General features: G+C 36.3%; 1 protein-coding gene and 1 pseudogene across 2 annotated transcripts in view; one reads left to right on the forward strand and one right to left on the reverse strand.

Moving 5' to 3' along the window:
* The window catches only part of LOC145291160 (dipeptidase 1-like), a 227,126-nt gene that overhangs the window by 120,865 nt on the left and 92,036 nt on the right, over positions 1–14,225 (forward strand). For both annotated transcript variants that reach the window (XM_080136687.1, XM_080136686.1), the window contains exons 6-7: positions 6,045–6,111; positions 12,975–13,151. In XM_080136687.1, the coding sequence (XP_079992813.1) occupies positions 6,045–6,111; positions 12,975–13,151 (244 nt within the window). The remainder of the gene's footprint in view (positions 1–6,044; positions 6,112–12,974; positions 13,152–14,225) is intronic.
* Positions 4,603–4,780, reverse strand: LOC145291706 (U2 spliceosomal RNA; annotated as a pseudogene).

Genomic DNA, 14,225 nt, shown 5'->3' on the forward strand with positions numbered 1-14,225 from the left:
TTGCGGTTCTGGGGAAGAAACTATTGGAGTAAAAAGATCTTTTACATCTAGGGACCTCTACAGTGTGGGGGTGGGATCTAGTAGCCTGTCGGGTTTGTCGAGGGTGCTCGCGTCGTGGGGGCACAAGTGATTGCAGTTCATCAGAGCATTCACCACTAAAATACTTGTAGAACAGGCAGAGGGGTGCAACATTTCGTCGATGGGACAGAGGCTGAAGCTTAGATGCCAGTTCAGCGCCTATCAGATTTGCGACTCTCTTTTGAACCTTGTCAAGGAGCGAGAGACTAGTAGCAGATGCACCAGCCCAGATGTGGCAGCAATACTCCATACATGGGCGAATGGTGGCCTTATAGAGGTACAGGATACTTTCGGGTGTTAGTAGTTTTCTAGCACGGTAGAGAGAGCCCACCTTTCTTGCAGCGGCCCTGGCAATGCCTTCAATGTAATTGTTCCAACTCATGTTTCCTGTGAACGTTAGGCCAAGGAGTTTGAAAGATGGACTCTCAGATAAAGAGTCGTTGGCCATTGCTATTGGTGGTAGAGAGGGTTTCTTGTAATTATTGAATGAAACTAGTTTAGTCTTGGCAGCATTGAACGCGACCAACCACTTTTGTCCCCATTCCACTACAGATTGGAGGTCTTCCTCTAGTGTTTCTGCCATTTCTTTAGAAATGTGTTCATTCGTCTTCCTGTCGTGTCTGCCATAGAGTGTAGTGTCATCAGCATATATACCCATCTCAGAGGCAATGTTGTCGGGGAGGTCATTTATGAATATCAGGAACAATAGAGGTCCAAGGATAGAACCCTGGGGCACTCCCGCATTTATATCATATTGTTTAGATGTGCGACCGTCGAGGACTACCTGGATTTTTCTCTTATCTAAGAAGGATTTAATTATGTTAAGTATTCTACCAGTGATACCGTATGATCTGATTTTACTGAGGAGACCCTCATGCCATACCCTGTCAAAAGCCTTAGATATATCTAGAGCTACCGCTCTGCCTTCCCCCGCTTTGTCCAGTGATTGGTATATACGTTCAGAGATCACGGTGAGGATGTCTGCTGTGGAACGGGCTTGTCTAAATCCATATTGTTTGTCAGTCAGTAGTTTAGCATCTGTAAGATGATGGATTAGAGCATGGTTAATTATGGTCTCAAATATTTTGGCAAAAAGTGGAAGGAGGCTAATGGGGCGATAATTTGATGGGTCTGTCCTTTCACCAGAATTCTTGAATACTGGTACAACAGAAGCAGTTTTCCAACAGCCCGGAAAGCAAGCTTCATTAAGACATTTGTTGTAGAGTTTGGAGAGAACTGGAGCTACTTCGGCTGAGCACTTTTTTAATAGCACAGCTGGGATAAGATCGGGTCCACATGCTTTTGAGGTGTCAAGGTTTTTTATGATAGCATGCACCTGAGCAGGGGTGGTTTTCAGATCGTCTAGTGTAGCGTCTGTCCGCATAGGAAAGTCAGGTAGGGGGTGGTTGGAAGGGTCCAGTGTGGAGTTTGAGGCAAACCGACTGGCAAGCATGTTAGCCTTGTCGGTTGCTGAGGAGACAACCTCGTGATTGTTGGTTAGTGGGGGAATTGTCGATTGCCCATTATTTACTACACTGTTGTAGATTTTCCAGAAGTCTCGAGTTCCTAGTTTTTGCGCTTCGATGCGCCCCCTAGTGGTTTCCGTAAATTCTCTCTTAGCTGTCGCTATTTCTTTCTTAACGTTATTTCTAGCTTCTATATACTTCAGTCTGTTTGAACTGGACTTATGTCGGTTAAACCTACGGTATGCATGCTGCTTTTGAGCAATGGCAGCTGCACAAGTCGACGTAAACCATTGGGGAGAGTGGGGCTTACTATAAAATTTCCGCATGGGAACATGCGCTTCGATTGCAGTTTTGAACCAGTCAGTGGTCTCGTTTGCACACTGTTCAGCAGGGAGAGAGAAAATATTTTTCCATGGAGCATCTCTAATTAGTTCCCTGATGGCTTCCCAGTCAGCCTTATTATAATATCTCGTTGTTTTGAGCACTGGCTCCTCAGTTTTGGGTCTAGAGTTTAGGGCGATTTCAACCATTATCACTGCATGATCAGCGTTCCCGAGTGGGCTGTGGGCCTTCACTATGCAGTCATCAGGAACTGTGGTCAAAAACAGATCTAGAAGTGATGCGTGTTGTTCTTTCATTAACAACCACACACACTTACAAACACTTGGACAACGCCGGGTACCCCCCTCCCGCTAAGCAAGGTTTTTTAACGTTCGTTTTTCTGGGGTTTTTTTACTTAGCTTATTCTTAGGTTTTCATTTATAATCCTCACCCCCGCCCGACCACACACACCGAAAAACACTCGGGCAACGCCGGGTACACCTCGCTAGTCTATATATATAAAAGCGAAAATGTGTGTATGTGTGTATGTATTTTTGTATGTATTTATGTGTGTTTGTGTGACCGCTAAAAACTTTCGACAGACAGAAAAAAAATTCACAAACTTGGTATCTTATTGAAGCTCCATCCCTCGCCCGAAAAATATCGAAAAATTGTCCAAAAATGTTAATTTTTTCACCCAGAAATCGACAATTCTCTACAGGGGGGGGTTAACAAAAACCGTACTCTCGTGACGACGACCAGTTCTACGAATACGTCAGATGACGTCATGACCTAATTTAGTTTAAATAATTGACTGAATTTCATGTATGTTGTGTTGGCCAAGTTGGCTAGGGCGTTGGTTCATTATCTGAACGTTTTGGGTTCGAATCGTGGTGTGAGACGTCTTTTTCTTCGATTTTTTAAATTTAAATATTGAAGCAGGGTTATTTAAGCCATTTTCACGTAACGTTCGTTTTTCTGTTTTTTTTTTTATTTCGCTAATTCTTAAGTTTTCATTAACACCCCCGACCGACCACACACACCCAAAAACACCCGGGTACCCACCAATTTTTTAAAATTTGATATCGAAACAGGCTGATATAAGCAATTTTTCACGTGTTTTTTTAACGTTCGTTTTTCTGTTTTCTTTTTTGTTTTTGTTTTTTCGATTTTTACATTTAACGTCGTTCGTTTGCCTTACGTTAGTTTTTTTTGTTTTTTTTCTCGCTTAAGATTTAAAGTTGTTTTCTTTTTTACTTCGCTTATAACAAACAAACCTGGTCATTGACGTCGTCGTCGTCGTCGTCGTCGTCGTCGTCGTCGTCGTCGTCGTAACGCTCGACGACTTCCGTGCGCGCACCTATCAATTTGGTTCTTACTTAAATAAATTCAAACATCTTTCATTAACTCATTCTGGCTGGCCGATTTTATTTTAAAACTTCAGGGCTTTGGGTTCGATCCTACCCCCCGGGTTCTTTTTTATTTAACACCACACATACCTTCAATCACCCGGGCAACGCCGGGTAACCCCGCTAGTATTATATAAATCTCACCTGTCTGTTTAAATGTATGTATGTTTATATGTCTGCCTAAACCTTTTGACAAAGTTGACGGATTTTCATAAGGTCGGTATTGATTTGAAGCTCGACCCCTTGGACAACAAATATCGAAAAATTTGCCAAAAACATTAATTTCTTCAGCCTCAGCTGAGCACTTTTCTACAATGAGGGATCGCTTTTTTGCCGATATTTTCGAAAGTCATCCCGCTCTTTTCGATTTACTGGCCTTAATTTAAACCTTCACCGCTTCCAGTTTGGCGATGGACACATCGGCAAAGACGTCACGTTTTTTTGTGTTTGTTTGTTTGTTTCTTTTCACGTTCTTTTCCTCCTTTGCGGTACGGGTTCGAGCCTGCCTGCCTACTACAACTTTTTTTTTCTCAAAACACACCTCCAAACACCCGGGCAACGCCGGGTACCTAGGCTAGTATAAATATAATCCTTATATATATATATATATACATTAATGAGTTTATTTGTGGTACAGAATTCACAAATGACAGAAAAAAGAATTCTTTTTTACCTTAGACGTATTTCGCCATCCTCATCAGCGGCAAACGATGGCATTTTTTATCTTTTTAAAAAAAAAAAGAAAATATGGGGAAGAAATTAAAATTAATGATGTACAGGGAATAGGGAAAGGGAGAGGATAAAATAAAATGGATTAACGTATGCGTATATATATATATATATATATATATATATATATATATATATATATATATATATATATATATATATATATATATATATATAATGAATATTATTAACAAAAAAAGCTATCACGAATGGGGAATGATAATCCGCATATAAATATACGGGTGAAAAAAAAAAGAAAAAGCGAGTGGGGAATCATATCTAAAATATCTCTCTACAATTCGCCAAAAAGGTCTAGGGTATTCACAAACCGTTTCTGCCTGCAGAGAGAGGGATTGAGGCGTGCGATGGAGACGGATTCGAGACTTTTCAAATGAGTATTCGATCGGCCTCGAAATAAAATTGAAAAAAAAAAAGTCTTACTTATATGCTTGCCCACATTCTGTGTTATCCAATAAATGATTTCCAATTGCGGAATCTAACTTATTGTGGGTGGGGTTGAGGAGAATTTTATTTTTATTTTCATTTTTATTTCGAAAACCTGAAGAAACATATTGTCCAATTCTTGTTTCAAAATGAACTCTGGGTCGCCCGACATAGACAGCATCACACTGGCATTGGAATTTATATATAATATTGCTAAGTTTATTAATTAATTAATACAGAAAAGTGATCCCCCACTTTATATCACAATAAGTACAGAATGTAGTAAGAACAGATACTACACTTTGATCTTGGCCAAAAGGCCAAGAAAAGGGTATTTATTTGCTCCTTCACAGAACAAATTAGGCACAAGGCCGATTTGTAATGTGAGGAGTGAAGGGGAAATGGGGACCAACTCCCCGGGGAGTAGGGGAGCTGGATAGTGACAATTGGCATCAAGGGTTGCCATTGACAAAACAAAATGGACGTCGAAGAAAATAAACGTTTTAATTCGAAGGCGAGAAATTGCTTGCTAATGTCAACATAGGGTCAGAGAAACAAATGGACATCGAATTAAATAGACGTGTAAAATCGAAGGCGAGAAATGGCTGGCTAATGCCAGCAGGAGGTCAGAGAAAAATAGTGGACATCGAAGAAAATGGACGTGTAAAGTCAAAGGCGAAAAATGGCTGGCTAATGCCAGTCTGAGGTCAAAGAAACAATGTTGGCATCTAAGAAAATGGACGCGTACAGTTGAAGGCGGGAAATAGCTGGCTAATACCACTAAATGGTCAGAGAAAAATTTTACGTCGAAGAAAATGGACGCGTCATATCAGAGGCAAGAAATGGTTGGCTAATGCCAGCGGGAAGAGAAACAAACGTCAGCGTGATGTAAGATAAAAAAGTGGACATTGAAGAAAATGGACATGTAAAGCCGAAGGTGAAAAATGTCTGGCTAATGCCAGCAAGAGGTCAGAAAAACAAAATGGATGTCGAATAAAATGGACGAGTATAGTCGTAGGCGAGACATTGCTGGCATGCCAACAAAAGGTCAGAAAAACAAAGTGGACATTGAAGAAAATGGACGTGGAAAAGTCGAAGGCGAGAAATGGCTGGCTAATGGTAGGATGAGGTCAGAGAAAAAAGTGGAAATAGAGCAAAACGGACGTGTGAAGTCGAAGGTGAGAAATGGCTGGCTAATGCCAGTGGGAGGTCAGGGAAAATAGTTGATATCAAAGAAAATGGACGTGTAAAGTCGAAGGCGAGAAATGGCTGGCTAGTGCCAGCGTGAGGTCAGAGAAACAAAGTGGACGTCGAAGAAAATTGACCTGTGAAGTCGAAGGCGAGAAATGACTGGCTAATGCCAGCATAAGATCAGAGAAGAAATGTGTACGCCGGGCGAGATGCACGATTGCGAGAATCTTTTTAAGTGGTGTCGAGACAAGAGAATAACAATAATAAAAAAAATGAACAAATGCCGACTCGGATGTTATTTATTTTTACCTTATCTTATTTTATTTATTTATTTTGTAACATTAACGTTATAAATAAATAAAGGATTTTTTGTTAGTTTTTTGTTTGTTTGTTTGTTTGTTTTCAGGGCGGACAATTGGATGGTGGACATTAATAAAACGGACGAGTTCCAAGGTTTGACATCTTTTGGCGAAGTAAGTAAAACGATTTTCATAAATATAAAGTCACTAGACTTTTTAACCCGTTACAAATGGACAAAAGTTACCGCTCATTGTCATTGAATTATTGCTTTATGCCAATTTTCTAGGGTAAATGTGGTATAGTTGGGACTAATCCCTATTAATTCCTGATTATGCACCGAAATGATATATAATACTTTAGTCGCTTCACTTTATAACAGATGTTCATACCAAATTTCAATCAGATCGACCAGTAGTTCATGAGAAAAAAATGGAACGGACAGACAGACAGATGAAGAGAAATATAATATATAATGTTATATTTTTAATACTGCACGTGTATAAAATTGCTAATTACAGAAGAAGTAACACGTTTTATCGACTTGTGTTTATACGTAATTTTTGGGAATAAATTTTGATGAATTTGGATGAATAATTTTTGGGAATAAATTTTGATGAATAATTTTTGGGAATAAATTTTGATGAATAATTTTTTGGAATAAATTTTGATGAATAATTTTTGGGAATAAATTTTGATGAATTTGGATGAATCATTTTTGGGAATAAATTTTGATGAATAATTCTTTCGAATACATTTTGATGAATAATTTTTTAGAATAAATTTTGATGAATAATTTTTGGGAATAAATTTTGATGAATAATTTTTGGGAATAAATTTTGATGAATAATTTTTGAGAATAAATTTTGATGAATAATTTTTGGGAATAAATTTTGATGAATAATTCTTTCGAATACATTTTGATGAATAATTTTTTAGAATAAATTTTGATGAATAATTTTTGGGAATAAATTTTGATGAATAATTTTTTTAAATATATTTTGATGAATAATTTTTTAGAATAAATTTTGATTAATAATTTTTGAGAATAAATTTGAAGAATATTTTTTGAGAATAAATTTTGATGAATAAATTTTTGGAATAAATTTTGATGAATAATTTTTGGGAATAAATTCTGATGAATAATTTTTAAGCATAAATTTTGATGAATAATTTTTGGAAACAAATTTTGATGAATAATTTTTGGTAATAACTTTTGATGAATAATTTTTGAGAATAAATTTTGATGAATAATTTTTGGGAATAAATTTTGATGAATTATTTTCGGGGATAAATTTTATTGTTCTTTATTATTTAACCCATATGACCTGGTTGAACTAATTCGTTCAGTCATAAACACATGAATACAACGGCATAAAGTAGGAACTGATTGAAACACGCCTTGTACGTATTAGTTCAGTATCTGGGTAGATATCAGATATCGCCAGAGTGCAATCGTCTATTGCTTACACTTAGTATTCCGCCATCTTAAATTAAGAATTAATATTTTTTTAATGTTCCACATTATAATTCAGTTTATAAAGGGTTAAATCTAATTCTTAAAAGAAAAGAATGCGATAAGAAAGCGCACAGCATAGGGTTCTATTTAGGATTCAATATGGACGCCAGTATTGATTCGCCATCAGTTTTTCAAGTCCACTGGAAACCGCATCAACTGATTTAAGAACTCATATCTGCTTTCATTTTTATGTTTATTAATGAGTAATGACTTATTAAGGAAAAGTTTATTCGGGGATAAAGGTTAATGTGGAAGATAGATTGACAATTGAAAACAGCCATTTTCCCCTCTTTATCAGAAATGTTGCTTGTGTAATATGAGGATATTGGGTGGAGGGTGAGTCGGCTGTTCTCGTCAGTGAATGATATTTGGATATTTTCAATCATCTTGTAGCATTTATTGTTCAACTCGCAAAAATAAAGAAAAAACAAGGTTTTGTATTGTTTGAATTATTCGGACTACTGTTCTCATTTGACTGTTATTTTCGCAATGTTACGGCCGACGTAATCTCCGACTTTCTTCAGCTGTATCTTTTTCGACTCGGGAATCTTTCTGTCGAACTCGGGAATCTTTCTATCAAACCCGGGAATCTTTCTGTTGAACTCGGGAATCTTTCTGTCGAACTCGGTAATCTACACGAAATTTCGAACGGGACCATTTCTTTATTTATTTAGGATGCTCTCGTTCCGTCAGCCATGGCTGGGTAAAAGTCTCAAGCAATTAGGATTTAGCATTCGGTTCCGTTCGCAATTCCGTGCAGATTGCCGAGTTCGGAAAATCACACCCAAGATGAGAACAGCAGTTCGAATAATCCGAACAATACAAATCATTAATTCTCGTCTCAAAAACCCAGGAACATAAAAAGTTAAATGCTTGTGAAATCAGTGGATGCAGTTACCATGTTCCTTGAGCAGCCGGTGGTGAATACTGGCGGCCATATTTAATTCTAAATAAATCCATATGCTATACAATTTCTTATCATATTCATTTCATGTAAGAATTTTATTTCTGGGGCAAATAAAGAGCACTTAATACAAGGGAGATACTTTCCAATTAGAATATATTAATATTCAGTCCGGATTGTTATTTTTTAAATAGCATCATTTGGTATTGATTAGTATCTTTGAAAATACCATTATTTAATAAATAAATATGTAAACCATGCCATCACTTGGAATTGACTAATGTATCAAACTAATACCATCACCTGCTACCGATGAAGAAACTTTAAGAACAAGTTTAATCAATACTGACAAATGTATAAAAACATGTACCCCCATTCACTATATTCTTGTGGTGATCACTCCAGACAAGGCATGAAGCCACTTAGTATAAGGAGCTAACAAGAACGAAAGATGGGTATTGAAAAGACCCTTATTTCAAGAGATAATGAATACCCACTAAACTTTTACCTGTGCGCTAAAAGGTTTCTATAAAGTAAGGGTTGCACAATCTAAACCGCATTTCTCCGGATCCGGTATTGCTAATGTCAAGTGATACGGAAAATACACAAACGACCGGAAGTAATGTTAGGCTAAACATAGAAGTGGTGTTATTTTTTTAGTTGTCTTTCTCTTAGGAGAGTCGCCCTACAAAGGCTCGAGGGTCTTGTTTATCCTACTATTTCAACTATAGACATTGGGTAATGGACTCATGTTTTGCTTTAGCTACTTTACAAGCATTTCCGTCTCTAAAATTACGACTTGCGTTTTCTCAAATGATCGTCCATCCAATTACGGATCAGGTGGAACTTTACGTAACTTCGTTTTGTCGAGCTAATATCTGTACATTAACTCTTAATTAGCATTTACAGATGTATTTAGCCACTGCTTGACATAAGGGTGAACTAAAGTCTTATCTGAGCATTACTTTTCTATATTTTATGAAGTATTCCCTAAGTTATACTGTGGAAAAATTAATAACTCCAAAACTATTTATATGATCGGACTGCAATGTTTCATAGTAATTTTTAAACAAATGTTCTGAGCATTCGTACGACATTCCACACTCTGACCTGGTCTGCTCTCGCAACTTTAGTCTTTTTATGTAGTCTTTTTTGAGGTGGCGAAACCACATCGATATGCAAATCAATGCATATTATACAATTATCTCATAACCCCGTTCCAAAATCAGCAATCACATCAACTTCAAACATCGCTAAACATTACTAGCTTCTCAAACACCGCTTTCAATTTTCGAAATTCGCCACGAATCGTTTTAATCTTTTCATTTCCTGACGCTTTCAGTTTTCAATGTTCGACGCGAATCATTTTAATTTTTTTATTTCTCGGTGCTTTCAATGTTCTTTATTCGATGCAAATCATTTTAATCTTTTCATTTTTCGACGCTTTCAATTTTCACAAATCCTACTTTCGTCTTGGTAGCATTTACTTTATATTCCAGAGCGAAATAACTTGTATTTTTTTTAAAAAAATTATAGTTCTGAGCGTTCGTACAATATTCCAGTTTCCGACCTATTCAATTTGGTTCCAAGAACTTGACTTCCCTGTCCACTTGACTTTAGTCTTTTATATCGTCTTCTTTTTTTTTTTTTTTTTTTGAGGGGTTGAAGCCTCATTGATATATAAATCAATGCACACCACACGACACGATGTTTATTGCAATCAAATAGCATCAAGTTTGGGGGAAAAATCGGATGTAAAAAATTCCGTCAAAATTTTGACCATGATCGAACTTTTACATCTTAATGTTAAAAGGTGTCGACTTCATTAGCATTGACAGGAAACAAATAACGTGTCTCTACAATAAAGAGAACTGAAGTTATCGTCCAAAAGTCAACTTCCACCTTTTTTTGTTCAATTTTACCTCAATATCCCCAAATTAAATCAGTTCTAAGTTAGACCATGACCGATATTTGGACCAAGTTTTGTGACAATTAGTCAAGCGATGTATAGAGCTAGGCTGTACAGAAACATATTGACAAACTAACAAACTCGCCCGAAAATAAAACCTCTTTGGCGGAGATAAATATCACACCAAACATGTAGGCCTCGTGCCAGACTTATACCCTGACGGACAAACTAATATACAAGACAGCTTCCTAGATTTTTTTTAATGGAAATCGCTCCAGACAAGGTATAAAGATGTAAAAGAAAAATAAACAAAAAATAGTACTTCAAGATCAAAAACTTGCCTCCGATAAGTGTTAGATGGAATAGATTTTGAGACAGAAAACAACAAATCTTCCCACTTTTATCAGAAACATCACTCCTGAAATGTGAGGACTAAAGGAAAAAATAAGGGAAACGAGAGTTACGGGGCTGCTGAAAGGGAATCCAATGTCTGCTTTCTATTCTCTTTTAGATGCTTGGAGGCATCAAAAATGTCATCTTTGATTAGTCTGGCCGACCGATTGACGGGCAAAACATCTGACAAATGGAGCACTGGTGCCACATTTGGACAGGAGTTGCTCGGGGCGCCCTACCCAACCTTAATAGTGTTAAAAACCGACTTCGAAACGTAGTAGGTGATGCTTTTTTTCTTTATCTCGCAATCACAGATTATTTTCATGGCAAGTGCTCGACTGAACTCCAATCTATGGTTTTCCCTTGCCAAACTTTCACAAAAAAAAACACTTGACTAGCTACAACCACTATATACGATTTCTCCCACTCTCTATCTGTGCCTAAATCTAAACGCAGTTTCCATGAACAAAGCTTCTTTCCTAGACCTCCTCGTCTGTGGAACACTGTTCCGCCGGTCTGTTTCCCGGTTGAATACAACATAGCAGCTTTCAAATCCAATGTAAACAAGTTCTTGTTAAGTCGTTTCCATAAATAATCAAATTCTACCCAATTTACACCATTAACGATTACTACATTAACACCTTGCAGTCATTAATCCTTATCCCCGAGTGGCCCTCGGGCCTTGATAAGTGGTGACTCCCAATTAAAATAAAATGATGCAATGATACGGGCCTGCTTACATCATAAATTCCAAATTTAACCAAACATTCATTATCTGGTGATTGCTGTCTGTTGCCTTGACAACGGGTTTTAACCTAATTATTCATAAATGACTATCGTTGTCTATTTCATTGCTTTATGCACCATCTCCTGTGTTTAATTCTCATAACTCCTCCCTCATCCCAATTTTACTCCACACCCACGTCTATATCAACTGATTTTCTTTTCATTTATTTTCTTGTTACATGAGTTGTTAACACGTGACCCGTGTCCTCAATTGAAATTTAATTTTATTTTTAAATCTCGACGTTTTTTTCTGGCTTCATTAAAGTATTGCGTTTCGATGAAAATCGAATTTTAGGTTATCTAACCAGGTCATTATATGACTGAAACAGTAACATAAATAATAATAATAATAATAATAATAATAATAATAATAATAATAATAATAATAATAATAATAACAACAATAATAATAATAATAATAATAATAATAATAATAATAATAATAATAATAATAATAATAATAAATAGATAGAGCAAAGTATACATACTAATAATCAATAGTCTGACTAAACTTAAAATATTAATGAATAATAATGAACTTTTACCTGCAAAACTATTTTAAATATAACTCACAGCGCTTTCCATTTTATATGCGACACATCCTAGGGTCTTTTGAGAAGAAGATTTTACCTTGAAATATAAAAGATTTTGACTTGGCATGCCGAAAATATGATACCATTCCATCTTTGATTCTATACAAGACGTTATTGAATTATTTACTATAGTAGTTGTATCTACCTTTACCTGACATGATTTTCTATCGAACAGTACTTTCGATCTTTATATTTATTGCATTTTTTATTGCATTTTCACCCTAAACGAGGCGCATTTCCAGGGGGCTTCTATTTGGGACATAAGTTGCAAAGATACTATATTGTGATTTAAACAGCAAGATGTTTGTTTAAATTACACTTGAACTTCTGTATGGCAGTACATTTAGTGAAGCAGGAATTTGGAAAGGAATTTCAAAGTCTAGCAGTTCTAAGTAAGAAACTTTTAGAGAAGAATGTTTCCTGGTATCTGGAAACCTCTACTGTGTAGGGGTGGGATTTTGCTGCTTGTTTGGTTTGTAGGTCGAGGGGGTACAAAGGCTTGTAGTTGAAACTACGATTAAAATACTTGCAAAACAGGCAAATGGATGCAGCATTTCGTCGATGGGACAGAGGTTGAAGCCTAGCTGACAGTTCAGAACCTATTAGGTTACCTACTTTATTTTGAACCCTGTCCAGGTGTGAGCGACTAGTAGCAGATTAACCAACCAAATGTGACAACAATACTCAATACGACCCTGGTGTCTAACTCTGTCCCGTTGGGAGGCATAGTAAATAGGTACGTGGGCGAATGGTGGCCTTGAACAGGCACAGGATACTCTTGGGTGTAACTTTCAAGCACGATAGCGGGAGCCCCAGATCTAATATTGCATTGCCACTGCTTAAAAATATCAAAATTGTTACACACAACGTTTCAAGCAAACTACAACACCTTTTCATATTGTTTTTCAGTTTTCTTTTTCTTTTTTCTTTTACAGAAAGTCATAAACGAAATGAATCGAATTGGTATGCTTGTAGATTTATCCCATGTCTCCAAAGATACAATGGCGGACGTTCTGCGGTTGGCGAAGGCGCCGGTCATCTACAGTCACTCGTCAGCTTTTACGATTTGCAACCATTATCGAAATGTGCAAGATGATATTTTGAATCTTACTGTAAGTTGATAAAAAAAAATATTAACACACTCTTTTAGACGCAATGCGGCTAAAATCCTATTGCCACTTAACAAAAAGTAGATATTGTTTCAGAATATCTTCCATAATTGTATCTCCCCTACATTATACTATCCAACACACAAATGCACTCTCTATTTTTGGAAACTAAACATCTATTGAAATTCTTGTGAATTTAGAACTACATACTTAGTACTTATTCAGTTTACGATCCAATCACCAACAACCTCACATCGGCATCTTCTGGCAGGTTACATACTCAGCCAGAAAAGTTGAAAACGCAAAAGTGTGAAAATTTTAAAAAGTGAGATTTGCCAGGTGAAGGCCGAACGACGGCATTACAAATATGCATGCGTAACGTAATAGCTATTGATTAATGTTTTGTGGACCTCATTATGTTATTTACTGGTGAGAATAAGTAATAAAATCTACAGACCATCTACTGCCATCATCAAGAATCGCAAAGTAAATAAATAAATTGACGATCGACACGCTAGACGCAACCCCATCTGTTGGTTGCCTTGTAAACTCGCTTCGTCATAATGATATCATGAAGCCCCTTTTGTGATTTGAACTAATGTCTAATACCATTTACGCCAACTGTTTTGCAGATTATAAAAAATGTTTAGAAAATATATTTATGTAATCCTTTCATTGTTATTCTGATATTCTAATTACTTTTAATTGTTTTAAATCTGTTATACTTACGTGAGTATTAACTCGGTTGCTTGCATCATAAAAAAAACTACTGCTTTAATATACGTACTCTGACTACTCCTCTTTGATCAACTAATGACGTGTTTTCTTTTGTTGTTTTTGTTTTGGGGGGTATTACGATAATAACAACCCACAAAATAAAATCAGTTACCGGAAAATCGATGTTTCGCTTGTGTTGTTGGTTAAGCATTTTATAAAAGTACAATTTATTTTTTCAAATATATTTTTAAATATTGAGTTTAATCATTCTGCGACTGAAATGTGTAAATAAATTTCCGAATATGACATATTATAATAGAAAGTTCTATATTTTAGTAAAAACCATTTCTACCTCACATT

The sequence above is a fragment of the Euprymna scolopes genome, chromosome 12 (genome assembly GCF_053919585.1).
Source record: "Euprymna scolopes isolate OS-2025 chromosome 12, ASM5391958v1, whole genome shotgun sequence".
In the NCBI taxonomy this organism is placed as follows: Eukaryota; Metazoa; Mollusca; class Cephalopoda; order Sepiida; family Sepiolidae; genus Euprymna; species Euprymna scolopes.